Source organism: Beta vulgaris, chromosome 9 (genome assembly GCF_026745355.1).
Source record: "Beta vulgaris subsp. vulgaris cultivar EL10 chromosome 9, EL10.2, whole genome shotgun sequence".
Taxonomy (NCBI): domain Eukaryota; kingdom Viridiplantae; phylum Streptophyta; class Magnoliopsida; order Caryophyllales; family Amaranthaceae; genus Beta; species Beta vulgaris.
In genome coordinates this window covers 41,544,516-41,557,511 of record NC_079210.1, presented here as the reverse complement: position 1 = coordinate 41,557,511, position 12,996 = coordinate 41,544,516, and the positions used below count along the sequence as shown (strand labels likewise).

Below are 12,996 nucleotides of genomic sequence, written 5' to 3'. Positions count from 1 at the left end.
TGGACCACGGACCGGACCGGAATCTTTGTTCCGATCTGATCGTGTCCATATCCCGGTCCGACTCTAGTCTTTGCATCCATATACACAGCAGATTCAGCTTTACTACAACAAGGTAAGGTTTTAACTTATACGGGAAGGGTTGCAGACCATTTAAGCTTTTTTTTAAGAAAAATCAATTAAGCCAAACCATAAATAAATAAACATATAGGCACCGTTTATTATTCGGTTATCAGGGATTTTTGGATCCAATACCCTCAATCTAATCCAATTCAATCCAAATCCAATCCGAACATATTTCATTCGAGTCTAATTCGAATTCCTAATTCGATCAGGATTTCCTTGTATTTCGATTTTTATCTGAATAACTTTCACCCCTACTAATGCGTACCACATTTTAAAAATTGTAACTTTCCCACGACATATAAGCTACTAATACGTTTTTTTCTTAAACTAGTTTACCACCAATAATCGTAGCAACACTGTATGCTAAAATTTGTCCCTTTTTAATGCATTTCTCCCGTGAAATCTGGGTTTTTTTAATGCATATGAGTAATTTTGTTAGAACGTTGATACATACCAACATAACTAGTGGAATGCTTAGAGTATTCCATTGCTGATAAAACAATCTTTTTAGTATTGGTATAAATGATATTTCCCTCATGTTCAGCTATAACGAGAACCCCCAAATTTAAGGCAACTTGTTGTTCTAATCCAGTTCCAACAATGCGCTTCTCGCATTGGAGAAAGCGGAACTGCTTGATGTTGCACATTAGAAATACTCATTAAAACTCGATTTGCATCATTGTGCTCGATAAAAGGAATGAGGGAAGGTGCCATAGAAAAATATTAAAATATTCTTTGAAATAGGGGAATCGTTACTCTAAAAATGTATTTAGTAAAATCTAAAACGTGAGATATAAACTTTTACCACTTAAACAATTTTTTTAGTTAGAGAGTACTGGTGTGACTATGAATTTATTATTGATAATTAAATTTATTTTATGAAAGTGGTAGACTAAAAAGTATATAAAAATCAATAGAATAAAATAACTGGGCATATAAAATTCGGCGTACGTACAAGATTTGCTTTCATTAAGCTTATGCATGTATGCTTTAAGATCAGACTTTCCAAGTTTTTTTTTTACTCTGGCATACTTGATTAGAGAGATTAGTTCACATTTAATCGTAATTTAGCCTAAAACATAGGCTATACATCTCAATGAATATAACACATACCCCTCATAAGCCCCTCATAAGCAATATCCGGTCCAAATGGGAATTCTGTTAGCATGTAAGACCAACCGATCTCCATCTTCGCCCATGTACCAAATATTTCGCCACAACCCTGACTGCTTCTTGGCATCGTGACTAATGAAGACTCTAAGCAAAGTTTCTTGAAATTTAAAAGTTTGGAAATAAATGGAGTTGCAGGCGAACAACAATCAGTTGTCCCTTATAGAAGGCAACACTTCTTTATTCAAGACTGTCTTCAATGGTGCCAACACCATTCTAGGTTTGTTGTTTTCTTTCCCTCCTTCAAAGTATTTAATTTATAGTTAATTACTCTGTTGTTGTCAATTATCTTTGAGGGATTGTTATTGTCATTTTTGGAGATGTTTAATTTGGTACGGAGAATGCAAAAAATCTCAAAAAAGTGAAACTTGTGATTTCAACTAGAATACTTCATCCGTTTCAAAATAGTTACACCTTTTGATATTTGGTTATTATTTATCAACCAACTTTAACAAACTTTCTCTCACTATTATAAAGAGAAAACATACTGAATTGGGATCTTGTTAAATCCGTCTCAACACGAAGATTTCAAATATCAATTTTTTTTATAATTTTTACTTATACGAAGTTAGAGATATTAACGTTTAAAAAAACGTATTTGCAAACCTAAAAAAAAGCAAATGGTGCAACTATTTTGAAACAGAGGAAGTATATTATGAGCTTCATCAGGTCGAAAGTCGAAACGACTTAGGTTTCAAGAACAAAACTTTTCGATTCTGAGAAAATATTAGGTGTCACAGGTTTCCGTGCGTCATAGCTACGTACGGCGGCATATGGCCAAATGCCCATATGCACGAGTACATGACTTCTTGTATCAATTGTTCCTAATTTATGTCTTGATTCGACAATTGAATAAAGTCATTTAACAAAAAGATAACTATATATTTTTGTCATTGTTTTTCAGGAAATGGAGTTTTATTAGTTCCATATGCATTAGCTTCGGGAGGTTGGTTGAGCTTAGCTTTGCTTTTCACCATATCGATTCTTGTTACCTACACAGGCCTTCTAATAAAAAGGTGCATGGAAGTCGATCCTAGAATCAAATCTTATCCTGACATAGGAGAACATGCATTTGGAAAAACTGGTAAAACAATTGCATCAATAATTCTATATGTAGAACTTTATATGGGTACAACAGGTTTTCTAATATTAGAAGGAGACAATCTACACAAATTATTTCCAAAAGTGGCAATAAATATACTTGGGATATCACTTAATGGAAAATCAAGTTTCATTATAATCATCGCGCTGATTCTTCTCCCTACTGTGTTGTTGGATAACTTAAGCATTTTTGCGTACATCTCTGCTACCGGTTGTTTAGCTGCTCTTTTGGTACTTGGATCAATTTTATGGGTGGCTGCATTCAATGGTGTTGGATTCCACCAAGCTCAAAATGCGTCATTCCTGATTAACTGGAAAGGGTTGCCTACTGCTATCAGTTTATATATGTTATGCTATACTTCACATCCAGTTTTTCCAACCTTATACACTTCGATGCAAAAGAAACATCATTTCTTTAAGGCAATGTTGTTTTCGTTTGTCTTTGCTACCTTTGTATATGCTTCAATGGCGATTTTAGGGTACTTAATGTTTGGTTCACAAGTTGAGTCACAAATAACTTTGAACCTTACAACAGAAAGGGTAGCCTCGAAAATTGCGATATATACTACGGTGATAACTCCTCTAGTAAAATACGCACTATTGTTGAAACCTGTGGTTATTACTACAGAAAGTTGGCTTTCAAGCAAGTACATGGAGAATATGTTTATCAAGGTTGTCATCAAATTGTTTTTGGTTGTTACACAAGTTTTTGTAGCGTTGGCGTTTCCGTTCTTTGGATATCTAATGGCACTTGTTGGAGCATTGTTAGGTGCTCCAAGTTCACTTACAATTCCATGCTTGTGCTACTTGAAAACTTCAAACAACCAACCTAACCAAGGGGTACTTGAGCGTGTCTTCATTTGGGGAATTGTCTGCTCAAGTATATTGATTCTGGTATCTGGTACATACACCTCTGTGGTAAATATAGTAGAGGAATTCACGGATAAATAGTTGAACTTTTCCTCCAAAGTTTGTATGGTATTCCTTGTCATGTGTGTTTGTTACAGATCACTTGACAGCTTTTAAGGAATTATTTCAGATTAATAATGTAGTATTTTCTTTATAGAATGTTATATGGTTATTTCGTAAGTAATTTTCATATTATAGTAGCTTAAACTTTAAAGTAATTCAAGGGGAAGGTGCCCTGTTTGCCCCCATGCACTATCCAAATGCATGTATTAAGATAGGGTAGGAATTGGATCTTCTACCCTACCATACACGATATTTTTGAAACCTAACATCAAGATCGTATATAGCAATAAGCACGCATAGATGTTGAAAGATTTATGTCCTAGATTTAAGTGCAATTACTAATTCTATTATAGAGATGATAAATTTGTTCTATTGGGTCGTCTATACGTCTTGCTAGAGAATGCTATAGAATTTCAGGTTAGGAAATCATAAACCCGAAACCCAATATAATGGATCATATAAGATCACACATAAAACCTTGGATCAACAAGAGAAACCTAGAGCCCGTAAGGGGCCCTAGGGTGGTCGGCCAAGAGGAGGGGAGAGGGGAAAAGATTCTAACCTAAATATGCTTATGTATATTTAGTTAGGGAATAAAAAGAATATACAAGATATCTCTTATTATTCTTCTCTCTCAGCATATTCTTTCCCAAAGTCACAAAAACTCCATTAAAATAGAAAAAATAATTTCTTCCTTCCAACTAGCATTGGTGGAGTGATTGATCCGGGTTGGTGGACCAAGTAGAGGAATCATAGTCGTTGCGGTTCTTTCTCCGGGTTATAACAAGCTTTGTGGAATTCACGCTACAAATGTTAATTCTAAACTTTTATGTGATCCTTGATTATATATGCATGTGATCTTGTTTTAAGTGCTTATGAATTAGATTCATGAAATTCCGCTTATAGTACTTAGAATCATACAGTAGTATCAGTTTTAGTCTCTTGCATATAGAAATTTGGTCCTAAAGCTTAGTTTTGTATGACTAACTTTAATTTGATTAAGAGGAGAAATTGAATTACGGATTGAATAATTAATTGAAATTGATCAAACGGAGATTTAATTACTTACTTTTTCAAATACTAGTGGCCTTAAATTTCACCCATTAAACCCTAATTTTTCGAAATTTAAAATCTGAAGATCTCTAAATTTCGAATAGTAAATTCATATTATTAATCCGGTTTTCATGTTTAAAATTATTTATTTATGAAAATCAATTCATGTGAAAAGTGTTTATTATGAATTAGAGATTAATTTATATGAATAATCCAAATATTAATTAAAATAGATATTTTAATTTAATTTTCTAAATTAGGCATAATAGAGTTTATGTTTAATTTAATTAAGATCACTAAATTAATTTTACAAAAGGTTGTAATTTTAATTTCCATCAAACAAAACAAAAACACAATTGAAGGAGGGAGGAAGAGGAGCAGCCACGTGTCGTGGATGCTCCGGTGGTCTATCGGCGAGAAATTAAAGTCAGCGTGGACGACACAGACTGCCGACGAGCAGTCGAGTCGAAAAGGGAAGGTGGCGGCAGCCTCCACGACGCACGTTTGACATGTGGAGCAGCGCGCTGCTCGCTGTCGTTGGAGAAAAGGCTAGTATCGGCTCGCGATGGGTTGCCGGCGAATCCGGTAAAGGCGGCCTGACATGGTCGGAGGGTCATCGAAATTTTTTGGCCGAAAAGCCTTCTGGGAGAGGCTTGCGTGGAAGGCAGCCTTGTGCTGCTGCTTGGTTCCACGAGTTTTTTAAATAAAATAAAAAAAAATTGTTTGATAAAAGGAAACCTTAAAAATTTGCCGTGATTTTTGGGGCAGATGCAGTTTTTTATTTTGGAGATCTTAAAACAGTTTTTTGAGAACATTAAGTGAATTTCAATTATGTTAATTTTGACTGTGTCATAAATTAAAATTCATAATTTGATTCTTTAATCTAATTAAAATTAGTAGGCTAGATTTTATAGGATATAATCTTTAGGTGATTAGAAATTACTTAAATTATTTATCCTCTTGCTTAAAGTAAGAATATTTGATATTTTAATTGTTGGAAAGTATAATATGTGATATTATTATGTGGCTTTTATATTTTGATATAATTGCTATGTATGACTAGTATGACCCAAATTAAGTTAGAAAATACGATCTGCGTATCGCGATGTATTCTTGTAATTTTAAATACGATCGGCGTCTCGTTAAGTATTTTTGTAATTTATTTAATTTAGTTATTACTTAAATTATTTTGATGCTTATGTAATCCAAAGACGAGCCCATCAAGAGAAATATGTTTGGAAAAACAAAGCTCAATATTTATGGGACCTAAGTTTGTTATTATGTTGTTATCAATTAGTGAACTCTAACGCATTAATAAACAACATACAATAAACTTATAAGCATTTTAAAGGATAATAAAATGCAAAATTTTAAATGATCTAGTATGGCCCCTAATCTTAAGAACTAAGCATCATTGACACCTTCTTGGACTCTTCATGGATCTCCATCCACCTTAGCCATGGGAAGTGTAGCAGGTTCCAAGCAAATCCAGGAGAAGCACACTGGACTGCAGCTAAGAGCATCCTAAAGTACTTAAGGAGGACTAAAGGCATGTTCTTAGTCTATGGGGGACAAAGTGAATTGATTGTTGAAGGTTATATTGGTGCAAGCTTCCAATCCGACAAAGCAAAGCACTGTAGCAGACACTACGACAGAATCGGAATATTTAGCAGGAAGCATTTAAGGAAGCAGTTTGGATAAAGAAGTTCTTGATAGAGTTGGATATTGTACCTAGTGATGCTCTTGAAGGAATTGAATTGTTCAGTGACAACAATGGTGCTATTGCACAAGCAAAAGAACCAAGGTCACATAACAAGTACAAACATGTGATGAGGAAATTTCACCTCATTCGAGAGATAGTTGACACGAAGGATGTCAGCATCTGCAAAGTTCATACGGATGAGAACGTGGCTGATCTGCTAACTAATTAAACCACTTCCTCAACCCAAGCATGAGTGTCACGCGCTAGGGCTTTAGGTTTGAAGCAAATGTCATAGTGGCTTCAGATTGTACTATGTTTAGAGAATCATATTACAATGTAAAGACATGATTTTGCTATTTACGTTTATGACAATAAATTTTATCTTATTTAGTTATTGGTTTGGTATTAAATAAAATGTCCAAAATATATCTTGAATCCTATGATTTTGTCAAATATATGATTTCATGAATGAAACACCATAAGTGAACAGAATTCATGTAATATTAAAGTTCCTAATCTAAGTCATTAAACTGGACATAAATGACTTGTTAAAAGGATTAGCATATAAGATTGATTGATAGCGCCATTTCATGGGCTATGAATATGGAGATGTTTAATCAATTATATGGATATGTATAGTTGATACATAGTCGAACTAGACCTACTTGAAGTTTTATAACTTCGAAATTATATTAGCAGATTCCTAAGACATGAGTGGGACACTACTTAACCCAATTGGTATAACTTTGATACTGTCAAATGTCATGCCGTAAAAGGGGACTATAAAGGCAGCATTCGAGTTGTGCTAAAAGTTGAGTGGGAGTATTTGTTGCCACAAGATTGAAAAGGTCCTCCTATAAGAGATAGAATGGGTGTCTTGGTCCCTTGAAGAGCGAAAATTGAAAAATGCATGGTCGTGCTCAAATGGATCATTTGATGATCATTTGTTTGTCAATTCGAACTCGGATTTCAAGGATTCATTTGAAAACTAGTATGGATGATATAGAAATATGATCATACTATCGAATTAAGACATTAAGATACTTGAGGAATTAAAACATTGCACACTCGTCTCAGACAAGTAGGAGATTGAAGGATTTATGTCCTCGACTTAAATGCAAATACTAATTATATTATGGATCGTATTATGGAGATAATAAATTTGTTCTATTGGGTCGTCTATACGTCCTCTTAGAGAATGTTACAGAACTTCGGGTTAGGGAATTATAAATCTAAATCCCAATATAATGGATCCTATAAAGTCACACGTAAAACCTTGTATCAACAAAAGAAACCTAGTGCCCATAAGGGGCCCTAGGGTGGCCGGCCAAGAGGAGGGGAGAGGGGAAAAGATTTTAACCTAAATATGCTTATATAATTAGCTGGGGAATAAAAAAACAAGATATCTCTTATTATTCACTAGTAGAAAAACGACGATTTGCGTCCCCTGATTTGCGTCGCATTGAAACGGAAATGACGCAAAAGGGTCATTTGCGTCGCACGCGAAGAAGAGTGCGACGCACATCATATGTAAGTGAGCACCAGTATGAGCTATATGCGTCGCATATACCATATGTGCGTTGCAAGAAACCAATGTGCGTCGGACCTGCAGGCACATACGACGCAAATCAAGAACCCATTTTGCGTCGGACATCATGACCCGTCCGACGCAGATCCGCGGCCCATTAACCCGCCACACTCACTCACTACCTATTAAACCTAAAAACCTATACTCTCAGCCGCTTCTTTCATTTATTCTAACCCTAAATCCCGCGGCGCTCTCTCTCTCTCCCCCCCACCCCCTCACTCACTCCATTAACGCGCGGCTCTTGATCTTCTCTCTCTTCTCTCCCTCCCTCCCTCACTCCATTTCAGGGTTCCATTTCCTCCTTCGTTAAATTTCGTTCATTCAGCATTCCTTTTTTATTTCGTTAAATTTCGTTCGTGAATTACAATTGTTCGTTCTCCATTTCAGTTCATTTCGTTCATTCGCACTCCATTTCAGTTGTTCGTTCGTGAATTTCAATTACGGATTTCGTTCTTCGCACTTCAACATGAAGGTAAGTTGTTTATTTTTCGTTTTTCTTCTTTTTTGCATGTTTTAATTTTTAGTTATTTGACATTTTTTTCAGATCTGTTTGAAGACCGTCTTTTTTTCGACATTCGCACTCCATTTCGCTTTTCCAGTTCGAATTTCCAGAAATTTCGCAAAGAACAATTGAGGAAGAGCCATAAATTCCAGAAATTTTGTTGTTGTATTATGAGCACCAAGAAGCCAGAAATTTCGCAACGAATCTTCAGCAAACGGACGAATCTTCAGGTAACTTATTTTTTTCCTTTTTCTTTTTCTTGTTTTTATTCGCCTGTTTTTATTTTTTGTAATTTGTCATTTTTTTCAGAATTCAGATCTTGTTTGAAGACCTCGTGTTTCATTTCCGTTAATTTTTCGAAGAACTTGTTTTTTCATCCTAAAATCTCCAGGTAACTTTTTTTTTTGTTCTTGTTATTCGCCTGTTTTATTTTTTCGATATTTGTCATTTTTTCAGATCTTGTTTGAAGATCTTCGTTTTTTTAATTCTTCGTGAATTCCAGATGTGTTCGAAGTATAACAACGAGATGGAAGGTCAAGATGTGAAGGAAGCTCCAACATTTTTTTACTATTATTGATAGATTTGTTTTTATGAATTATTGTAATATATATGTTCTAAAATTCGAAGCATTTTCGTTTTTATTTTTCCAGATCTGGTCGAATTTTTGTACAGTATTGTTATTAGTTTTATTTGATTTTCAATCCTCTATCTCTACACATTCATTGTCCAAATCTTGAGGCTGTTGATTTTCAATCCTCTATCTCTTACATCTCCATAGTTCATTGCCTTTGTAGTTAGTATTATTATTAGTTTTTTTGTACAGTATTCATTTCCTTTTCAATTACTGCATTCGTTATTGCTGATTTATGATGGAATTTGTGTAGAATTTCCTCATTTGTTAGTTTTTTTTAATAAAAAAAAAATTTTTTTTTTTTTTAAAAACTGCAATTTGCGTCGCACGTGGCCCAATGTGCGACGCAAATTACTCATCTGCGTCGCACCCTAGGCCATGTGCGACGCAAATTACCCTTTGAGCTTGGTGATTTGGGCTGGCAAGATCCACTTGCGTCGTACCGTATACAGGTGTGACGCAAATAGGTGAACTATTTGCGTCGTTTCCGCATACGACGCAGATCGTTCTGAGTCATTTGCGTCGAGGGCTTTGGCGTCGCACCGAAGTCCGACGCAAATAGGCGCCTCACATCCGACGCAAATTGCCTTTTCTGTACTAGTGATTCTTCTCTCTCATATTCTTTCGTAAAGACACAGAAACTTCATTAAAGTAGAAGAAAAATTTCTTCCTTCCAACTAGCATTGGTAGAGTGATTGATCTGGGTTGGTGAACCAAGTAGAGGAATCACAGTTGCAGTTCTTTATCCGGATTATAACAAGCTTTGTGGAATTCACGCTACAAAGGTTAATTCTAAACTTTTATATGATCCTTGATTGTATATGCATGTGATCCTATTTTTAAGTGCTTATGAATTAAATTCATGAAATTTCGTACTTTAAATCCTATAGATATGGCATTGGATTGTGTCTCTTAGTAGTAGTTATTACTTTAAATAATCCGTTAAAGAAATCATTAAAAAGGATATAATAAGTGATACGAGTAATAAGGTCGTCTTTTTTCTTTAGGGGTAATGACCAACTAAATAACATCTTAAAAATGGAGGGATGCATAAAAGTAAAAACAAATAGAGATAAAGTTAGTCTGTGGCCCATTAATTAGAAAGGTACTCAACACCCATTTCCATATCATTTTGTTTACTTTGAGGGACACTTGTTGATGGGAATGAAGGGGAATCATTACTTTCATTCGATACATTTTCTTTGGGAGGTGCGGGTGAAGAGCAAGAATTACCTTCCGATATATGATCTCTTTCTTTTGAAAACGAATCGAAGATCGGGTTGCTTAACTTGCTTTCCCTTGCATTTACTTGACTTGAGTATATCGTTTGTCATTTCCTAATTGAATTCATAAAATTAATTGACAATTTCAATTTCGAATTTCCAAATTCAAAATTTACAAATTCAACTAATTAATCAACAATGTCCTAATTCAACACATCTAAATATTCAATTAATTTAAGAATCTAGCATATATAAACTTAGAAAATTTTGAAAATAGGAAATTAAAACACAAATATATAGACTTAACAACTTACAAGGTTCAAATTAATGAGGGTTTGCATACTGGGTGTCTGGGTCGCGAAGCCGAAGACGTGAAGTAGAATTAGAGGCAGCGAACGGCGGTCAGCACCCCTCACTAGTTCAGTGGTTCCGTCGGAAATCTTCACTGCTGGTGCTCAGTAGTTGGTGGTTTTCGGCCATTCAGTTGTGAGAGATACTCCCTCTTTATTTTTTTATCTTTCTCACTTAGAATCTTGACACTATTCACAATAAAAGAGAATCTTTTAGATTTTTCTCAATATATAAGAAAAAATAGTCATGCGTGGTCTTGTTTGATTCGTCTCAATGAGTACTTTATTAATAATCAATTATTATAATTTTTACTAATATGTAATGAAAGATATTTAATGTATAATAAGTGCATTGGCAAACATGCAAAGTCAAAATAGGAAAGATAAAAAAAATATAGGGGGGATAGGAGAGAGAAAAATTACAGAGGGAATATTAGATTTTTCTCAATACATACCTCTTTAAGTCCGCCACTGCGTAAATCGAATGAAACCCACCATCAAAATAACAGTTATTAATCTCCTTCATAACACAAGTTATTAAAAGAGACGGTCTAATTTTATGTTAAAATTAGACTAACTTAAGTTTATCACTTTATTCAAAAAGCCCATCACTTTATTCAAAAAGCCCATTACTTATCTTCTTTCTATTGAGCTTAATATGTTGCCTAATTTTAAATTAAAATTAGACGGTCTCTTATAAGACCAACTCCCTTCATAACCTTAAATTTCAACAAAATGGTAAATCAAGTGGCCGGAATAGAAGGTCCAACGAACAACCATTTTTTGACAGGGATGTATGGAAAAACATTTACTTATATCATCAAAGAAAATGAAAGAAGCGTGAAAACCAAGACTGAGAGGTTGGTTAGCATATCATTTATCCAAGAATCGGCAATTTTTGAGGTCTCTGTCAGACAGTTGGAGTGGGAGGGGGCGGTCGATTATTGGCCCTCATAACGACGTTGAAGCTATGAAATGAACAACGACGAAGAGAAGAACATGTTGACTACTGTAATTAATAAGCAAGACAATACATTTACATCATATTGCTGGTTTTCCTTGTTTTTATCTAATTAATTATTGTACCATATTTGCCGTCTCAAGTGTCGTATATCATTCACAGAGTATCAAATATCAAGTGTGTTCCGAAGAATTTTTGGCTTCGCATACTGTATATTATCAAATCAATTGTTGGCTAGGACGATACTCTAAATTAATTATCAATGTTTATTTGAACTTGAGAGAGGTGGGAAAAAAATTATATGCATTCGATTGTATTTTGGAAATGATCTTCCGACCATTCTGTTTAAATTCTCTATATAACAAATTATAACACTCCCTCTGCTTTTTAATAGTTTATTCAAAATTGGACCACATTGGCCAAGCTAGTAATTATTTGAACCTTAATATCTCTAATTATCATTAAGAGAAATTACTATAAAAGGTTGATATTTGGATTCTATCCAGTGAGACGAATATAACAAGATCTCACATGACTATATTTTTTTATGTACAAATCACAAGAGATACTTAGAGAGTTAAGTCATGTATGTGTTGTCAAAAGTCAAAACGGATAAACTAATAAAACTCGAAGAGTGTATATTATTAAACGATATAACCCTCGAGTTCAAGAGAGTATATATATATAGCAAAAAAGTTTATTGATTACTCCATATATCGCACAAGTAGGGAACAGTTTCCCTCTCCTGATCTCTTCTATTAGTTATGAACTAGGATTTGGGTCCTGGTGTTGCCCCAGGTTGGTATTGTTTTTCGAATTTGATACGTATTTTTTTCATTTCCGTTTAAATATATCAAGGAAAACTCAACGTTTAAAAAGTATAAATATAATAATGTGCACACTTAAAGCATGATTAAAAGTTGGTTGAGATGGTAATTGTGTCATCTATAATAGCAAGAGGTTCCAAGTTCAAATATTGTTGCAAGCTAATTTTACTTTTGTTAATTAACATGACTTATGTACATTGGACAATTCTAGTAGAGTAACAGAGGTGCCACGTGACGTGTATACATTGTCACGCACCCTTTTAATATATTTGTATAAATATTAAACGTGTCATTTTGCAACCGGCCATAATCTATTATTAAACCTTTGTCTGGATTGAAAGGTCGGTCTGCAACTAACTACTACCTCTGCTTTTTTTTTTATTTGCAACGATTAGACATTTTCTACTCACACTTTGTGTCTAATCGTTGCAACTAAAAAAAACAGAGGTAGTATATACCAACTTTGATTCTTGAACATTCCACATATAGAGATGCTTATTGCACGAGCCGAGCCCCAACTGTACTGGGCTCGACTCGGCTCGTTTATCGTTTAGCAAGACTCGGCTTGTGAGCTCGATAAGTGAAGCTCGGGTCGAGCTCAACTCGGTAGCTCGTCTTAGCTCGACTCGAGAGTTCGGCTCGGCTCCAGCTCCAACTCGATTTGATACAAATTTAAAATAAACCAACACAACATTAAACTAAACAAAAAATTCATTAAATATTTTGATAGATCTTGTTGAATAATATACTAAATTCAAAAAATAACTTGAATAGACATATTTTGTTTCATCTT

General features: G+C 34.5%; 1 protein-coding gene and 1 long non-coding RNA gene across 4 annotated transcripts; both read left to right on the top strand.

The window, feature by feature from the left end:
- The first annotated feature begins 967 nt into the window (after nt 1-967).
- On the top strand, nt 968-3,483 carry LOC104904175 (amino acid transporter AVT1I). Its single transcript, XM_019251689.3, has 2 exons — nt 968-1,513; nt 2,198-3,483. The coding sequence occupies exons 1-2, from the start codon at nt 1,420-1,422 to the stop codon at nt 3,343-3,345; spliced, it is 1,242 nt and encodes a 413-aa protein (XP_019107234.2). The 5' UTR covers nt 968-1,419; the 3' UTR covers nt 3,346-3,483.
- Nucleotides 3,484-7,859: 4,376 nt separating this feature from the next.
- On the top strand, nt 7,860-8,919 carry LOC104885748 (uncharacterized). 3 transcript variants are annotated; one of them, XR_008967560.1, is made up of 4 exons: nt 7,860-8,181; nt 8,254-8,441; nt 8,528-8,602; nt 8,714-8,919. It is a non-coding gene; the product is annotated as an uncharacterized LOC104885748 (long non-coding RNA). The 3 variants fall into 3 exon arrangements; XR_007269997.2 differs by having other exon boundaries at nt 7,861-8,181; nt 8,521-8,602; XR_008967561.1 differs by lacking the exon at nt 8,528-8,602 and having other exon boundaries at nt 7,862-8,181; nt 8,668-8,919.
- Nucleotides 8,920-12,996: the final 4,077 nt, after the last annotated feature.

What these genes read in the sequence shown, in the direction of transcription:
- LOC104904175 (XM_019251689.3), top strand. Translation starts at nt 1,420, where the DNA reads ATGGAGTTGCAGGCGAACAACAATCAGTTGTCCCTTATAGAAGGCAAC. An exon ending in TGGTGCCAACACCATTCTAG is followed by an intron (nt 1,514 to 2,197) that starts GTTTGTTGTTTT and finishes ATTGTTTTTCAG; the next exon opens with GAAATGGAGTTTTATTAGTT.